This window comes from Aegilops tauschii, chromosome 6, assembly GCF_002575655.3.
Source record: "Aegilops tauschii subsp. strangulata cultivar AL8/78 chromosome 6, Aet v6.0, whole genome shotgun sequence".
Taxonomy (NCBI): domain Eukaryota; kingdom Viridiplantae; phylum Streptophyta; class Magnoliopsida; order Poales; family Poaceae; genus Aegilops; species Aegilops tauschii.
This window is the reverse complement of record NC_053040.3, coordinates 494,426,052-494,436,985: the sequence shown is the minus strand read 5'-3', so window position 1 is coordinate 494,436,985 and position 10,934 is coordinate 494,426,052. Positions and strand designations below refer to the sequence as shown.

The 10,934-nt window shown below is 44.8% G+C and overlaps 2 protein-coding genes across 3 annotated transcripts; both read left to right on the top strand.

Annotated features, from left to right (window-relative positions):
* Positions 1-171: 171 nt before the first annotated feature.
* On the top strand, positions 172-3,521 carry LOC109787313 (two-component response regulator ORR3). 2 transcript variants are annotated; one of them, XM_020345877.3, is made up of 4 exons: positions 172-302; positions 1,343-1,585; positions 2,717-2,858; positions 2,940-3,521. In XM_020345877.3, exons 2-4 carry the CDS (start codon positions 1,445-1,447, stop codon positions 3,239-3,241), a joined length of 585 nt encoding a protein of 194 aa, XP_020201466.1. In that variant the 5' UTR covers positions 172-302; positions 1,343-1,444; the 3' UTR covers positions 3,242-3,521. The 2 variants fall into 2 exon arrangements, with proteins under 2 accessions (XP_020201466.1, XP_020201469.1); XM_020345880.4 differs by lacking the exons at positions 172-302; positions 1,343-1,585 and adding an exon at positions 2,401-2,538.
* Positions 3,522-5,063: 1,542 nt separating this feature from the next.
* Positions 5,064-10,450, top strand: LOC109787312 (probable cytosolic oligopeptidase A). Its single transcript, XM_020345876.4, has 17 exons — positions 5,064-5,479; positions 5,548-5,715; positions 6,063-6,186; positions 6,382-6,458; positions 6,826-6,969; positions 7,060-7,290; positions 7,376-7,466; positions 7,828-7,949; positions 8,202-8,309; positions 8,381-8,626; positions 8,781-8,926; positions 9,009-9,126; positions 9,432-9,591; positions 9,675-9,706; positions 9,800-9,865; positions 10,054-10,125; positions 10,217-10,450. Exons 1-17 carry the CDS (start codon positions 5,108-5,110, stop codon positions 10,295-10,297), a joined length of 2,358 nt encoding a protein of 785 aa, XP_020201465.1. The 5' UTR covers positions 5,064-5,107; the 3' UTR covers positions 10,298-10,450.
* The last annotated feature ends 484 nt before the right edge of the window (positions 10,451-10,934 follow it).

Here is a 10,934-nt window from a genome sequence, read left to right as displayed (position 1 = left end):
AGATTCTTCCTGTGCACTTCAAGTTGGTACATCTAATATATTACTTCTAGCAACAGTAATATCTTGTCAAATATTTTTCCTAGTTTTGTCATATACTCATATGCATTCTAATTTATTTATCTTCAATAATTGTTGCTCTGTTTTGTGGCTTGTGAATTACCGAGGCTTTCATTATAAATTTGTCCTGCAGCTATTCTACATAACTATTGTGTTGCAGTTCTTTATCAGTCAAACAATGGCTCTCTGTGAAGACCATCCCATCCATGTCCTGAGACAACCCCATCGGAGAGATACTACATTTGGTAACTCAAAATTGTTGCATCTCATGTTACAAGATGTGTGATACTCCCTCCGTCCTAAAATAAGTGACTCAACTTTGTACTAACTTTAATACATAGTTAGTACAAAGTTGAGTCACTTATTTTTGGACGGAGGGAGTACTATTTTGATTCTGATAAGGTCCAGTACTAGTAAACTATAGTTCGGTCCAAACTAGTTTGTCTACTTGTCATATATATGAAATTTGGGTGTATTTCTGTGATTTGTGTGATTGATAGGATATCCTGAGAACTGTCAGTCTGTCACCACTCACCCTAGATGAACCATGTTTAATGAGGCTTGTCTGGTTTGTCAGTACTTGTCTGATACTCCCTCTGTAAACTAATATAAGAGCGTTTAGATTACTAAAGTAGTGATCTAAACGCTCTTATATTAGTTTACGGAGGGAGTACAATGCACTTTGATTGATTAACTCTCAGTTGTGCATCATTGCGTTCATGCCACCAGCTGTCAATGAACTGTTACAATCTCGTGGTTTTCGGTCGGCTGATCATGGTAGATGCTTCAGATCACAGTGACATGGTTGACTTGCATAGAGTATCGATCCCAAACTTTAATTTTTTTTGTCAATCTCACGTAGTGCTGTGGTTAACTGTATGTCAACCCATTAAATCTTTTGGATGATAATGCTTGATGTGAACAGCCTGAAATCAGGGACCTCATGTGCTCCATGATGCCATCTGTCTGATGAAAGATGTGCCTTGTCATGCAGGCAGTGTAGTCTGGGTTCGTATATTTTTCGAAAGCAAACCCACAATAGGTGCCCTCGGAGTTGAAGGACTCTGATAGTAAGCAATGTGCCACGAACTCGGTATATTGCATCAGTTTTCCTGTAGATTATATTTTTCAGGTCCTAAATTTGTACCATCTTCATTTGAGTGCATGTACCACATCACATGGTTGACATTTAGCCTTGTAGTTCTTATGTTTACCAGAAGCAACAGCTGAATTGCGTTTCTCTTGAGTTGACCTTATTGCTTCTGTTCTTTTGATGTTTACGCAGGAGCAGCGGCTCGTGCATGGACAGCTAACACCTGTACGCTTCTGAATATGAGCCAGTAAAATACCCCGGAAAGAAATAAAAGTTGTGCAGCTCCCAAGATCAATGAGCAGTACCAATCCCCCTTCCGCGACCAGCCATGTTGCCCTCACACGCCATCCGCTGGAGCATGGATGCGGGCTCTCTGAATGGCGGTCCAGATGCAGAGGAACTGACTCCACGAGTTTAAAAAACGGGCTTCTTCAGGTCAGACATCATGTTTCAGAATCTCTGGGCTCTTATATCTTTGGTTGCCTCGCGAATTATTGCACGCTTCTGCCAGTTCAATATTGGAGCAGGGTCAGGGCGGGGGCAGTAGTTGCCGCGCACAAAAACTAATGATCCGAAAGATGCTCTATTTCTTAATTATATGATGAATGTGCACAGTTCGTGCGTGATCAAAAGCATTATTCTGTGGTGCTCCAGAATTAGTTACTCTTCGTGACGTGGATGGTTTAGTACACCTGCTGTTGGGTGGGCAACATAGGCTGTGGTCGGGGTAGATACACCTTCTCTTAAATGTTATTTTGAACTCGGCTCCAATTTCAGCGCCTTACATTGCATACCTTAACCCTTCCTTGCTCGGCCTGAAACCGTCGACAGGTTCAGTGTTTGGGGCATAGTTTTTGTTGGCCGAAACAAGAGACAGTGCACCTAGCAGAGTTGCCTGGCTTCTTGAGATATATCCAAATTAGGCAACCAACTAACGCGATTCGAAATCATGAGAGTGAAGCAAGCATGCATGCCCATTGTCTAGAGATCAGCCAACCGAATCAGTATACTAGTCAGGATCTGGATCTCGTTTAGGTTTCAGCATAACAAAACCAAGCGATAACCGGTGAGTCATCAGGAACGGAGCGGATGAGATCGAGCGAGGTTGTTTAGTTAGCGCCCTAATCCTCCTAATCACTCACACCTGCGTTTGACTTGCCTGATGCTTGGCATTTTTAATCAGATGAGGGTGCTGATCATCATCATCATCATCTGCCCTGGCCCTGGGGTCACAGAGCTCGGCTCAATTGCGGCATGTGCAACATGTACTAGTATAATCTGGGGACCCGGGAATCGAATTACAAAACTCGGGGGTTATTGATTGATTTGGATAGTATTCTGTTCTGCTTCGCGTAGGCCAGCGCTGCGCCACCGGCTCTCGAGATTTGGTTAGATCTCCTCCCTTTGTTTTTCTTTCTGTACTTTGTATTTTGCCTCTTTCTTGGGGTTCTGTTCTACTCCGTGGGACGGCCCCTCGCTAACCACCCCTGTATATATAAAACTGCTGCTTCCTGTTGCCACCTTGCCCAGCTGATTAAGCTACTTACTTGTCAACCAAATCAACAGGCATCGGCTCCATCCATCCCCTTGTGCTGCCTCTGCCCGATGTCGACGACGGTGCAGGAGCCGCCGCACGTCCTGGCGGTGGATGACAGCCTCGTCGACCGTGTCGTCATCTCCAGGCTCCTCCGCAGCTCCAAGTACAGAGGTACCGCTTCATCCCATTCCATGACTGAATCTGAACTGAGAAGAAATGAGCCTTGAATGAACTTCTTTCTAATTTGTGCAGTGACGACGGTGGACAGCGGGAAGAAGGCGCTGGAGGTGCTGAGCCTGGGCCACGAGAGCGTGCAGCTGATCATCACGGACTACTGCATGCCGGAGATGACCGGCTACGACCTGCTCAAGCGGGTCAAGGAGTCGGCGGAGCTGCGCGGCATCCCGGTGGTGATCATGTCGTCGGAGAACTCCCCCGCCAGGATCCGCAGGTGCCTCGACGAGGGCGCGGAGGAGTTCCTCATCAAGCCGGTGCGCCCCTCCGACGTCTCCCGCCTCTGCAACCGGGCCATCGCCGCCATGCCCATGCGGTAGCAACGGCCGGTCGGTGCCGTGCTGCTGATCGGTGCTAGTCTGCTAGCTTGCTAATCCAATCCTCCCTCCCTCCTCTGCTGAGTTCTCACTGACGAGATATCCCCATGTACATGCGTCTGCTGCAGGGTTGCATCCCATGGTGAAATCAAAACTGAATGAATTCCATGACAACCCACGGAAATGTATGTATTCCTTACTTGCCAATGTATGAAATCCACCACTAACTGTGAAACAGTAAAGCGGCAGGCCACCAATCAATTCAAAGAATCTGATTGAGCAATTGTTGGAATTGGTTTACAAAGTATTAAATTTGGAAGAATTAAAATGAAAAAACAAGTACACACATAGCATTTTGATATTATTATCATCCAAAACCACCTTCTTTTTTTTGCGGGCATCCTCTAAAACTACTTCAATGCAATTCAGGAACTAAATTGCTTTAGGAGGGATTACGCTATGCCAAGCCTAACCTACAATTAAGGGGGGTCTAAGCCCTAGGTAGGTTTGATGCCTCGCTTCCATCCATAGCGAGGCTTTTGTGGTGACTTTGTTAATTTTGAAGTCTTGGAACTTGAGGTTGCGATGTGTGGTTATGTCTATATCTATACTCCGGTCAAAAGCTAAATAGAGCACGTACTAGCTCTTTGCCGCGAGAAATGCTACCCAAATCAAATCAGGTGAATATATACCGGATAAATGAACAGAGTTTTCTATAGATATCATGGCTTGTTGTGTACACAAACAAAGTAACAGTGAATATGTACTTCCTCCGGTCCTTCTTACTTTCGCATATAAGTTTTGTCTGAAGTAAAGATTGATCAATTTATTGGAGAAAATTCTAACATTCACAATACGAAATCAATACCATTAGATGCAACATTGTTTGGATTTCAATAAATATGATCAAATTTTACGAAGTTTGACTTCAGACAAATCTTATATGCGGAGTAAAAAGGACAGTAAATCCGAGGAAATCAAAAGACAATATTAGAGGCTCAGAGTAGCCCAGTAATAATAATAACAAAAGTTTGGTTATTTCTCTTTTTTTTTAACGGTTTGGTTGTTTCTCGTGTGACCGAGAAATACTTATCTCCATGTCGCCGTTAATAGCCATCGGATCAACACGGGATTCGTGCAAGTATTACTATATATATATATATATATATATATATATATATATATATATATATATATATATATATATATATATATATAACCAACCAATCTAAACACGGGATTCGTGCAAGTGTAGAAAGTTTGAAGTACATTTTCACAAGCACAACTATTTTATTCGAGGGAGTAAAAACACAGGTTCAGGCTCAGCAACGGGAGTAAAAGAACACAACTACGTCTTTCCTAGTGGATTGACCTATGAATGTTTGTGTTTTCAAAAAAGAAGAAGAAGAAGAGAGCTATGGACATTTGCAGTTACAGTAAACACGTGGCGGCCTCCTCCCCTAAAAACATGGGGTTCCTCCACCTCCCGCCGGCCCGCCTCGTCTCCGGCGGCCTTAGGGCCATGGGGACGTGGTGGATCCCGGCCCTTGCCGGTGGGAGCGCTCCGCTTTTAGATGTGTTTTCGAGTTTTATTATGGTGTGCTCAGGAAGGCGAGATGGAGGTGCGCCTTGGGCTCGCTTCATAGTCGCCGAAGTTATTTGTTTCGGCTCGCTTCGGCCCCTGCCGGTGGGAGGGCTGGCTCCGCTTTGTTACGTCTTTTTTCTTTTGTTTTGAGCAAAAGTTATTTGTTTTTTTTTTCCACAGAAACGGCGTGGAGTGGCGTGCGCCGTCCAAAACCCCGAGAGGATTATCTCCCGCTGCGGCCCATCTCCGTCCGTCCGTCCGTCCAAAGCCCACACGTGACCCGGATGGGCCCGGCACGTCAGCGCTCCACCCTCGTGCTCCTCGCCCTCCTCCTCCTCCTGGCGGCGGCCATGACTCCCACGCTCCTCACTTGCGCCTCCCACCTCCTCTCCCACTCCGCCCGCCGCCTCGCCCGGAAGCCCAGCCCTACCCCCCTCCGCCTCCTCTCCCTCCTCCCCGCCTCCTCCCCGCTCCGCGCCTTCTGCCCCCGCGCCCGCCCCTCCCCAATCGCCTGCTCCGCCTACTCCACCGCCTCCTCCGCCATGGCGGACGACACCAGCAGCAACCCGCTCCTCGCCGACTTCGACTTCCCGCCCTTCGACCGCGTCGAGCCCGCGCACGTCCGCCCCGGGATCCGCGCGCTCCTCGCCCGCCTCGTACGCCCTCTTATCCCCCGTTCCTTCCGCCCGTTCGGATCTGACCTTTGGTTTGGGTGTGGTCGCAGGAGGGCGAGCTGGAGCAGCTGGAGAAGGGCGTGGAGCCGGCGTGGGAGAAGCTCGTCCACCCGCTCGAGCGCATCGTCGACAGGCTCGACGTCGTCTGGAACGTCGTCGACCACCTCAAGGCCGTCAAGGACTCCGCCGACCTCCGCGCCGCCGTCGAGGACGTACAGGTGACACTCCCCTCTCCCCTTCTTCCGTCACCGTGATCTGGACGTCCATTAGTTAGCGCATCGTCAGATCCTGTGTCTGTACTTTGCCTTGCTCCACCAATTATTATCCAGCAATAGTAGCGCATAGTAGTAGAAAATTATCATAGATAGATCCTGGCTGTAACCTGTTTTAGTGCTTACTACGACTTTGGCCCGCATGGTTTTTTCTGGGGGTATGGTACCAGACTAGAGGGCAGAGGCTGACGATTCCTTGCTGTTTCAGTCAAGTGCTTGATACACAGCTACCACATATGCTACGCCCCGTGTTGCTTCAACTGATTAACTCGATCCATCTTGAATTTAAACAGCCCGAGAAAGTGAAGTTCTACCTGAGGCTGGGGCAGAGCAAGCCTATCTACGAGGCCTTCAACGCCATCAGGAATTCTTCAGACTGGGACAGCCTCAGCGACGCCCGCAAGCGTGTCGTCGAAGGTAACAACCTTCTCTACACCCACTGTGACACACCAAGTCAATTGTATTGCTGCCAATAAGAAGCAACGTCGCTGTCTCTCAATACTTGCTAAGAGCCGGCTCGTGTCAGTCTCATCGCTTTTATTTTCCTGCTTCACTGCACATGTTGCATATGCATTTTCCGTTCCTAATGGTGTTTTTTCCCTTCCTCGCCAGGCCAAATAAAGGACGCTGTTCTTGGTGGAGTTGCGCTTGAGGATGAGCAGAGGGAGAAATTCAATCAAATCCAACAAGTAGGCTATTTGTTCTTGTCAGATGTTGACAGATTATATTTATTGTACATATGCTAAGTGTACCAACCTGACTGGAAACGTTACCGTACATGTATTGATGGTCTAGCAAGCGAACCATTCCCTGTCGTATATGAGTCTGTGCATCTTAAAATAATTACATCTATGTCTTTTTCTTTGAACCATTGTGGTGGTGACTGCCCATGCATACCTTTGTTGTCACTTATTACGGTGTGCGTAGTTTGTTTTTAGTCTTGTTGCTGATCGCATGTTGTTAGGTACTTCCAATGCCTGACATAGTACTGTGTTATCTTTCATATTTCCGCTTCTTGTTGATGTATGTTAGTTAATGGATTTTTTTTTCTTTCAGGAACTTGAAAAGCTGTCAGAGAAGTTCAGTGAAAATGTGCTGGATGCAACAAAGAAATTTGAGAAATTGATTACTGATAAGAAAGAAATCGATGGTTTACCTGCCTCAGCTCTTGGCTTGGCAGCACAGACTGCTGTTTCGAAGGTGAGCATTATGAAGTGTGAACAAAAATACGGTAGCTTAGGAGTTTGCTCCACCTGCATGAATTTTTATGCTGACAAATTATTTTGTTAGGGTCATGAAAATGCTTCAGCTGAAAATGGACCTTGGATGATCACACTAGACGCACCAAGCTTCATGGCTGTCATGCAACATGCTAAGAACAGGGCTCTTCGTGAAGAAGTATATCGTGCTTATCTAACCCGTGCATCAAGCGGCGATCTTGATAACACCGATATCATAAGTCAGATTCTCAAGTTGAGGCTAGAGAAGGCTAAACTACTTGGCTACAAGAACTTTGCTGAGGTCCGCAAGCTTACCATTGCCCTGTCCACATTTAAAACAGTGCCCAGTACTATCGTATTTTAGCTAACTGATGACAATCATGAAGGTAAGCATGGCTCGGAAAATGGCAACTGTTGACCGGGTGCAAGAGCTTCTTGAGAAAATCCGTGCTGCTTCCTGGGATCATGCTGTCCAAGGTAAAACCAGCCAAGTTATTCTCTTTGATATTCTTTACATCAGATTAATAAGATCCTTTTTTCTAGCCAGAGTTCCAGATTCCTTTTGCCTATTTTATTAAGATATTTTGGAGTTGTCGTAGCAGAAGATACATTTTGGAGTTTGGACTTCTCTTTTATCATTTATGTTTGATGTTGTGCTTCTTGTTTTTGTATTGCCACCTTGACTCTCTTGAGATCCCAAACAAAAGTAGGAGCAACTATCCGTCACCATCGTTATATCTCTCCATTAGCAAATATTTTTTTCATGTATCTTTCTATGAAGGCCAAGGACTAGGATGAAATACCACAAATATCTTAACTGCTGCTTTTCTTAATGCAGATATGGAAGACCTAAAAGCCTTTGTGAAAGATTCTGGTTCTGCAGAAGCCAATGATCTAGCACACTGGGATCTTAACTTCTGGAGTGAACGACTGCGGGAATCTAAATATGACATCGATGAGGTTCTTTCTTTACAGAAGTATATTTCAATGTTTTTTTTGCTGCGATTTGATAGGTTTCTCATTAGTCTGCTTTCAGAACTGTTTCGACTACATTTCCTTGCATTTCTGTTGCTGAGACTTATCCAATATGTTGCTGAGACTTATCCAATATATATTTGCTGAACAAAATTGCTCTGCTTAAAACAAAGTGCTGACATACTGCACATCATAATGATATGTGCCACTGAGCTGACTTGAGCGTTGCCATTGCAGGAAGGGCTGCGTCCTTACTTTGCACTGCCTAAGGTTATGGATGGCCTCTTCAGTCTTGCGAATAAGCTCTTTGGAATAACCGTTGAAGCTGCAGATGGATTGGCTCCTGTAAGTATCCATTCACTTCTCTTAACATAAGTAAATATTCTGCAAATGTTGACCAGTGATCACTCTTTCAGGTTTGGAACAGTGACGTCAAATTTTATTGTGTCAAAGATTCTTCCAATAGCCCCGTTGCTTATTTTTACTTCGACCCATACTCAAGACCATCTGAAAAGCGTGGTGGGGCTTGGATGAATGTCGTCTTTTCTCGTAGTAGTGTGCTAGCTCGCCATGGGTCTTCTGTAAGGCTGCCTGTTGCCCATATGGTGTGTAATCAGATGCCGCCAGTTGGCGATAAGCCCAGTCTTATGACCTTCCGTGAGGTAAGCAGCGTACTTCTTATGGTATATTATTCTGGGTATTCTTATATACATATAAGAGAAGTTATGATATGTATGCATGCTGTAAATATATAGGAAGATCATCTATCCATATTATGTTTTGTAAGAAAAAATTCATTGCACATGGCTTCTGTAGGTTGAAACCGTGTTCCATGAATTTGGTCACGCGCTGCAGCATATGCTTACCAGACAAGACGAAGCCTTTGTTGCTGGTATCAGTGGAATAGAATGGGATGCCGTAGAGTTACCCTCTCAGTTCATGGAAAACTGGTGCTACCACAAGTACGATGGCTCTATTTTGTTTGGTTTAGCTTGATTCTTGCCTGATTCTGGTAATTAATGGCTTGTTTTGTTGATGTAACAGGAATACTCTTTTAAGCATTGCAAAGCATTATGAAACCGGTGAACCTCTTCCAGAGGAAATCTATGCTAAGCTTGTTGCTGCAAAGAATTTCCGTGCTGGCACCTTCAGTCTCCGTCAGGTATGTTGGCTTGGGCTCTCATGCTTTCCTTGTTGTTATCATTATTTGGTATTGTTTTGTAATGGTTACATTGCATATCGCAAATTTCACCGTACGTCCTTAAACTTGCGTGCTTGAGTCAAAGGTCGATGAACTTGATGACTAGACATATATGCAATCAGACCATTATAACTGATTTAAATTTTAGAAACAGTTACTTGAAATGGAATGTTTATGGCTTGAAAACTGTTGTTTGTAAGATAGGTGGGATGTTGTATGCACATGTTTTTAATCAAACATTTGAATAATTAAATGTTTGTCTGCAGATACGTTTTGCAAGTGTGGATATGGAGCTGCATACAACTTATGATCCAAGTGGACCAGTGTCCGTGTATGATGTTGACCGAAGGGTTGCAGAAAAAACCCAGGTTCTCGCTCCTCTGCCAGAGGACAGATTCCTGTGTGGATTCAGCCACATTTTTGCAGGTTTGCCACGCTTTGACTAACATGTAAATTCACCCGATTCATCATGGATTCCGCTTCTCATTTACATCATGAGCTATGTGCAGGTGGCTATGCAGCTGGATACTACAGTTACAAGGTAGATTGTCATAGCACATCTGAATTTCTGTTTGTCCTGACCCCTGATGGTGAACACGACTAAAGCTTGTATCTTTCCGTGTCCTCTTTGCAGTGGGCTGAAGTACTATCAGCTGATGCATTCTCAGCATTTGAAGATGTTGGTCTGGATAATGAGAAGGTATGTTGTCCGCCCGCTCAGAGGAAACTGATACTAGCATGTCTCTTTTTGTTACTTGTTCGCTCAACTTTATTTGATTATCTTGCCAAATGTATGTATTTCCAAACTGCGTCCAGCCATTATTGCAAAATAAAAAAAACACGATGATTTTTCAATCTTGCTGATGAATCCCTGTTGTTTGTTTGTAGGCCATTGAGGAGACGGGCAGACGATTCAGAGAAACGGTTCTTGCACTTGGAGGTGGAAAATCTCCGCTCGAGGTAAGTCGTCGAGCTACTTTTGAAGAATATCTTCTCCCTGTGTTTGAGTTGTTGGAGGACCGCTACCGACGCCGGAAAATCTTTTTTGCAGGTTTTCGTTGCTTTCAGAGGACGGGAGCCGTCCCCGGAGCCACTGCTTAGGCACAATGGCCTGTTACCTGTGGCTGCGTAGGGTGTTGGTCGCTCCTTTTCTTTTTTCATTTCCCGCACCATCTTTTAGGAAATTTTATTTCCATGTGAAGTCGATGAAACAGTACTGTTGTTGTAATTAAATTAAAAGTAGTTATTTTCAGTCAGTGACTATCAATCACCATTGGTTTGCGTATGAGCTTATTTTAGCCGTGTTTTATTTGTTGTGGAATAAGGCATCTGACGACCCATGTCCCACAAAGAGGCGATAAACATAGCCAAAATAAAAAATGAAACTGTATTGTCCAAAAAATTATGAGAATTACAGCTGTTTTGCAAAAGATGGAGAATCGAAGATGATGCTTGCAAATTAAGTCGCTCTTGGAAGAACCCCGTTGTGATGACTAGGGATGGGATGGCACCCGTAGGGTATGGGTACGGAGCCACACCATACCTTTTTTTTTGAGGGAATGCCATCATGGCTACTTTATTGCATAGGTAGAATAGTTACATTGTTTGCAAGGTTTTCTACGATGACATCTGGAGGTTCATTGACCCAATTACAAATAGCTGAAGCTTCATTCCAGAGTCTATCTTGTCCCGAGCATGCATTAATCACTTGCAGTGCATCAGACTCAATTTGAATTGAGTGTAGTCCCATGTCATTCGCCAGTGCTAGA

Coding starts and splice junctions, on each gene's coding strand:
- LOC109787313 (XM_020345877.3), top strand. CDS start 1,445: ATGAGCAGTACCAATCCCCCTTCCGCGACCAGCCATGTTGCCCTCACA. Junction 1,586..2,716: donor TAAAAAACGGGCTTCTTCAG/GTCAGACATCAT, acceptor CCAAATCAACAG/GCATCGGCTCCATCCATCCC. Junction 2,859..2,939: donor CCGCAGCTCCAAGTACAGAG/GTACCGCTTCAT, acceptor TAATTTGTGCAG/TGACGACGGTGGACAGCGGG.
- LOC109787312 (XM_020345876.4), top strand. CDS start 5,108: ATGGGCCCGGCACGTCAGCGCTCCACCCTCGTGCTCCTCGCCCTCCTC. Junction 6,187..6,381: donor CCGCAAGCGTGTCGTCGAAG/GTAACAACCTTC, acceptor CTTCCTCGCCAG/GCCAAATAAAGGACGCTGTT. Junction 7,291..7,375: donor GCTACAAGAACTTTGCTGAG/GTCCGCAAGCTT, acceptor ACAATCATGAAG/GTAAGCATGGCTCGGAAAAT.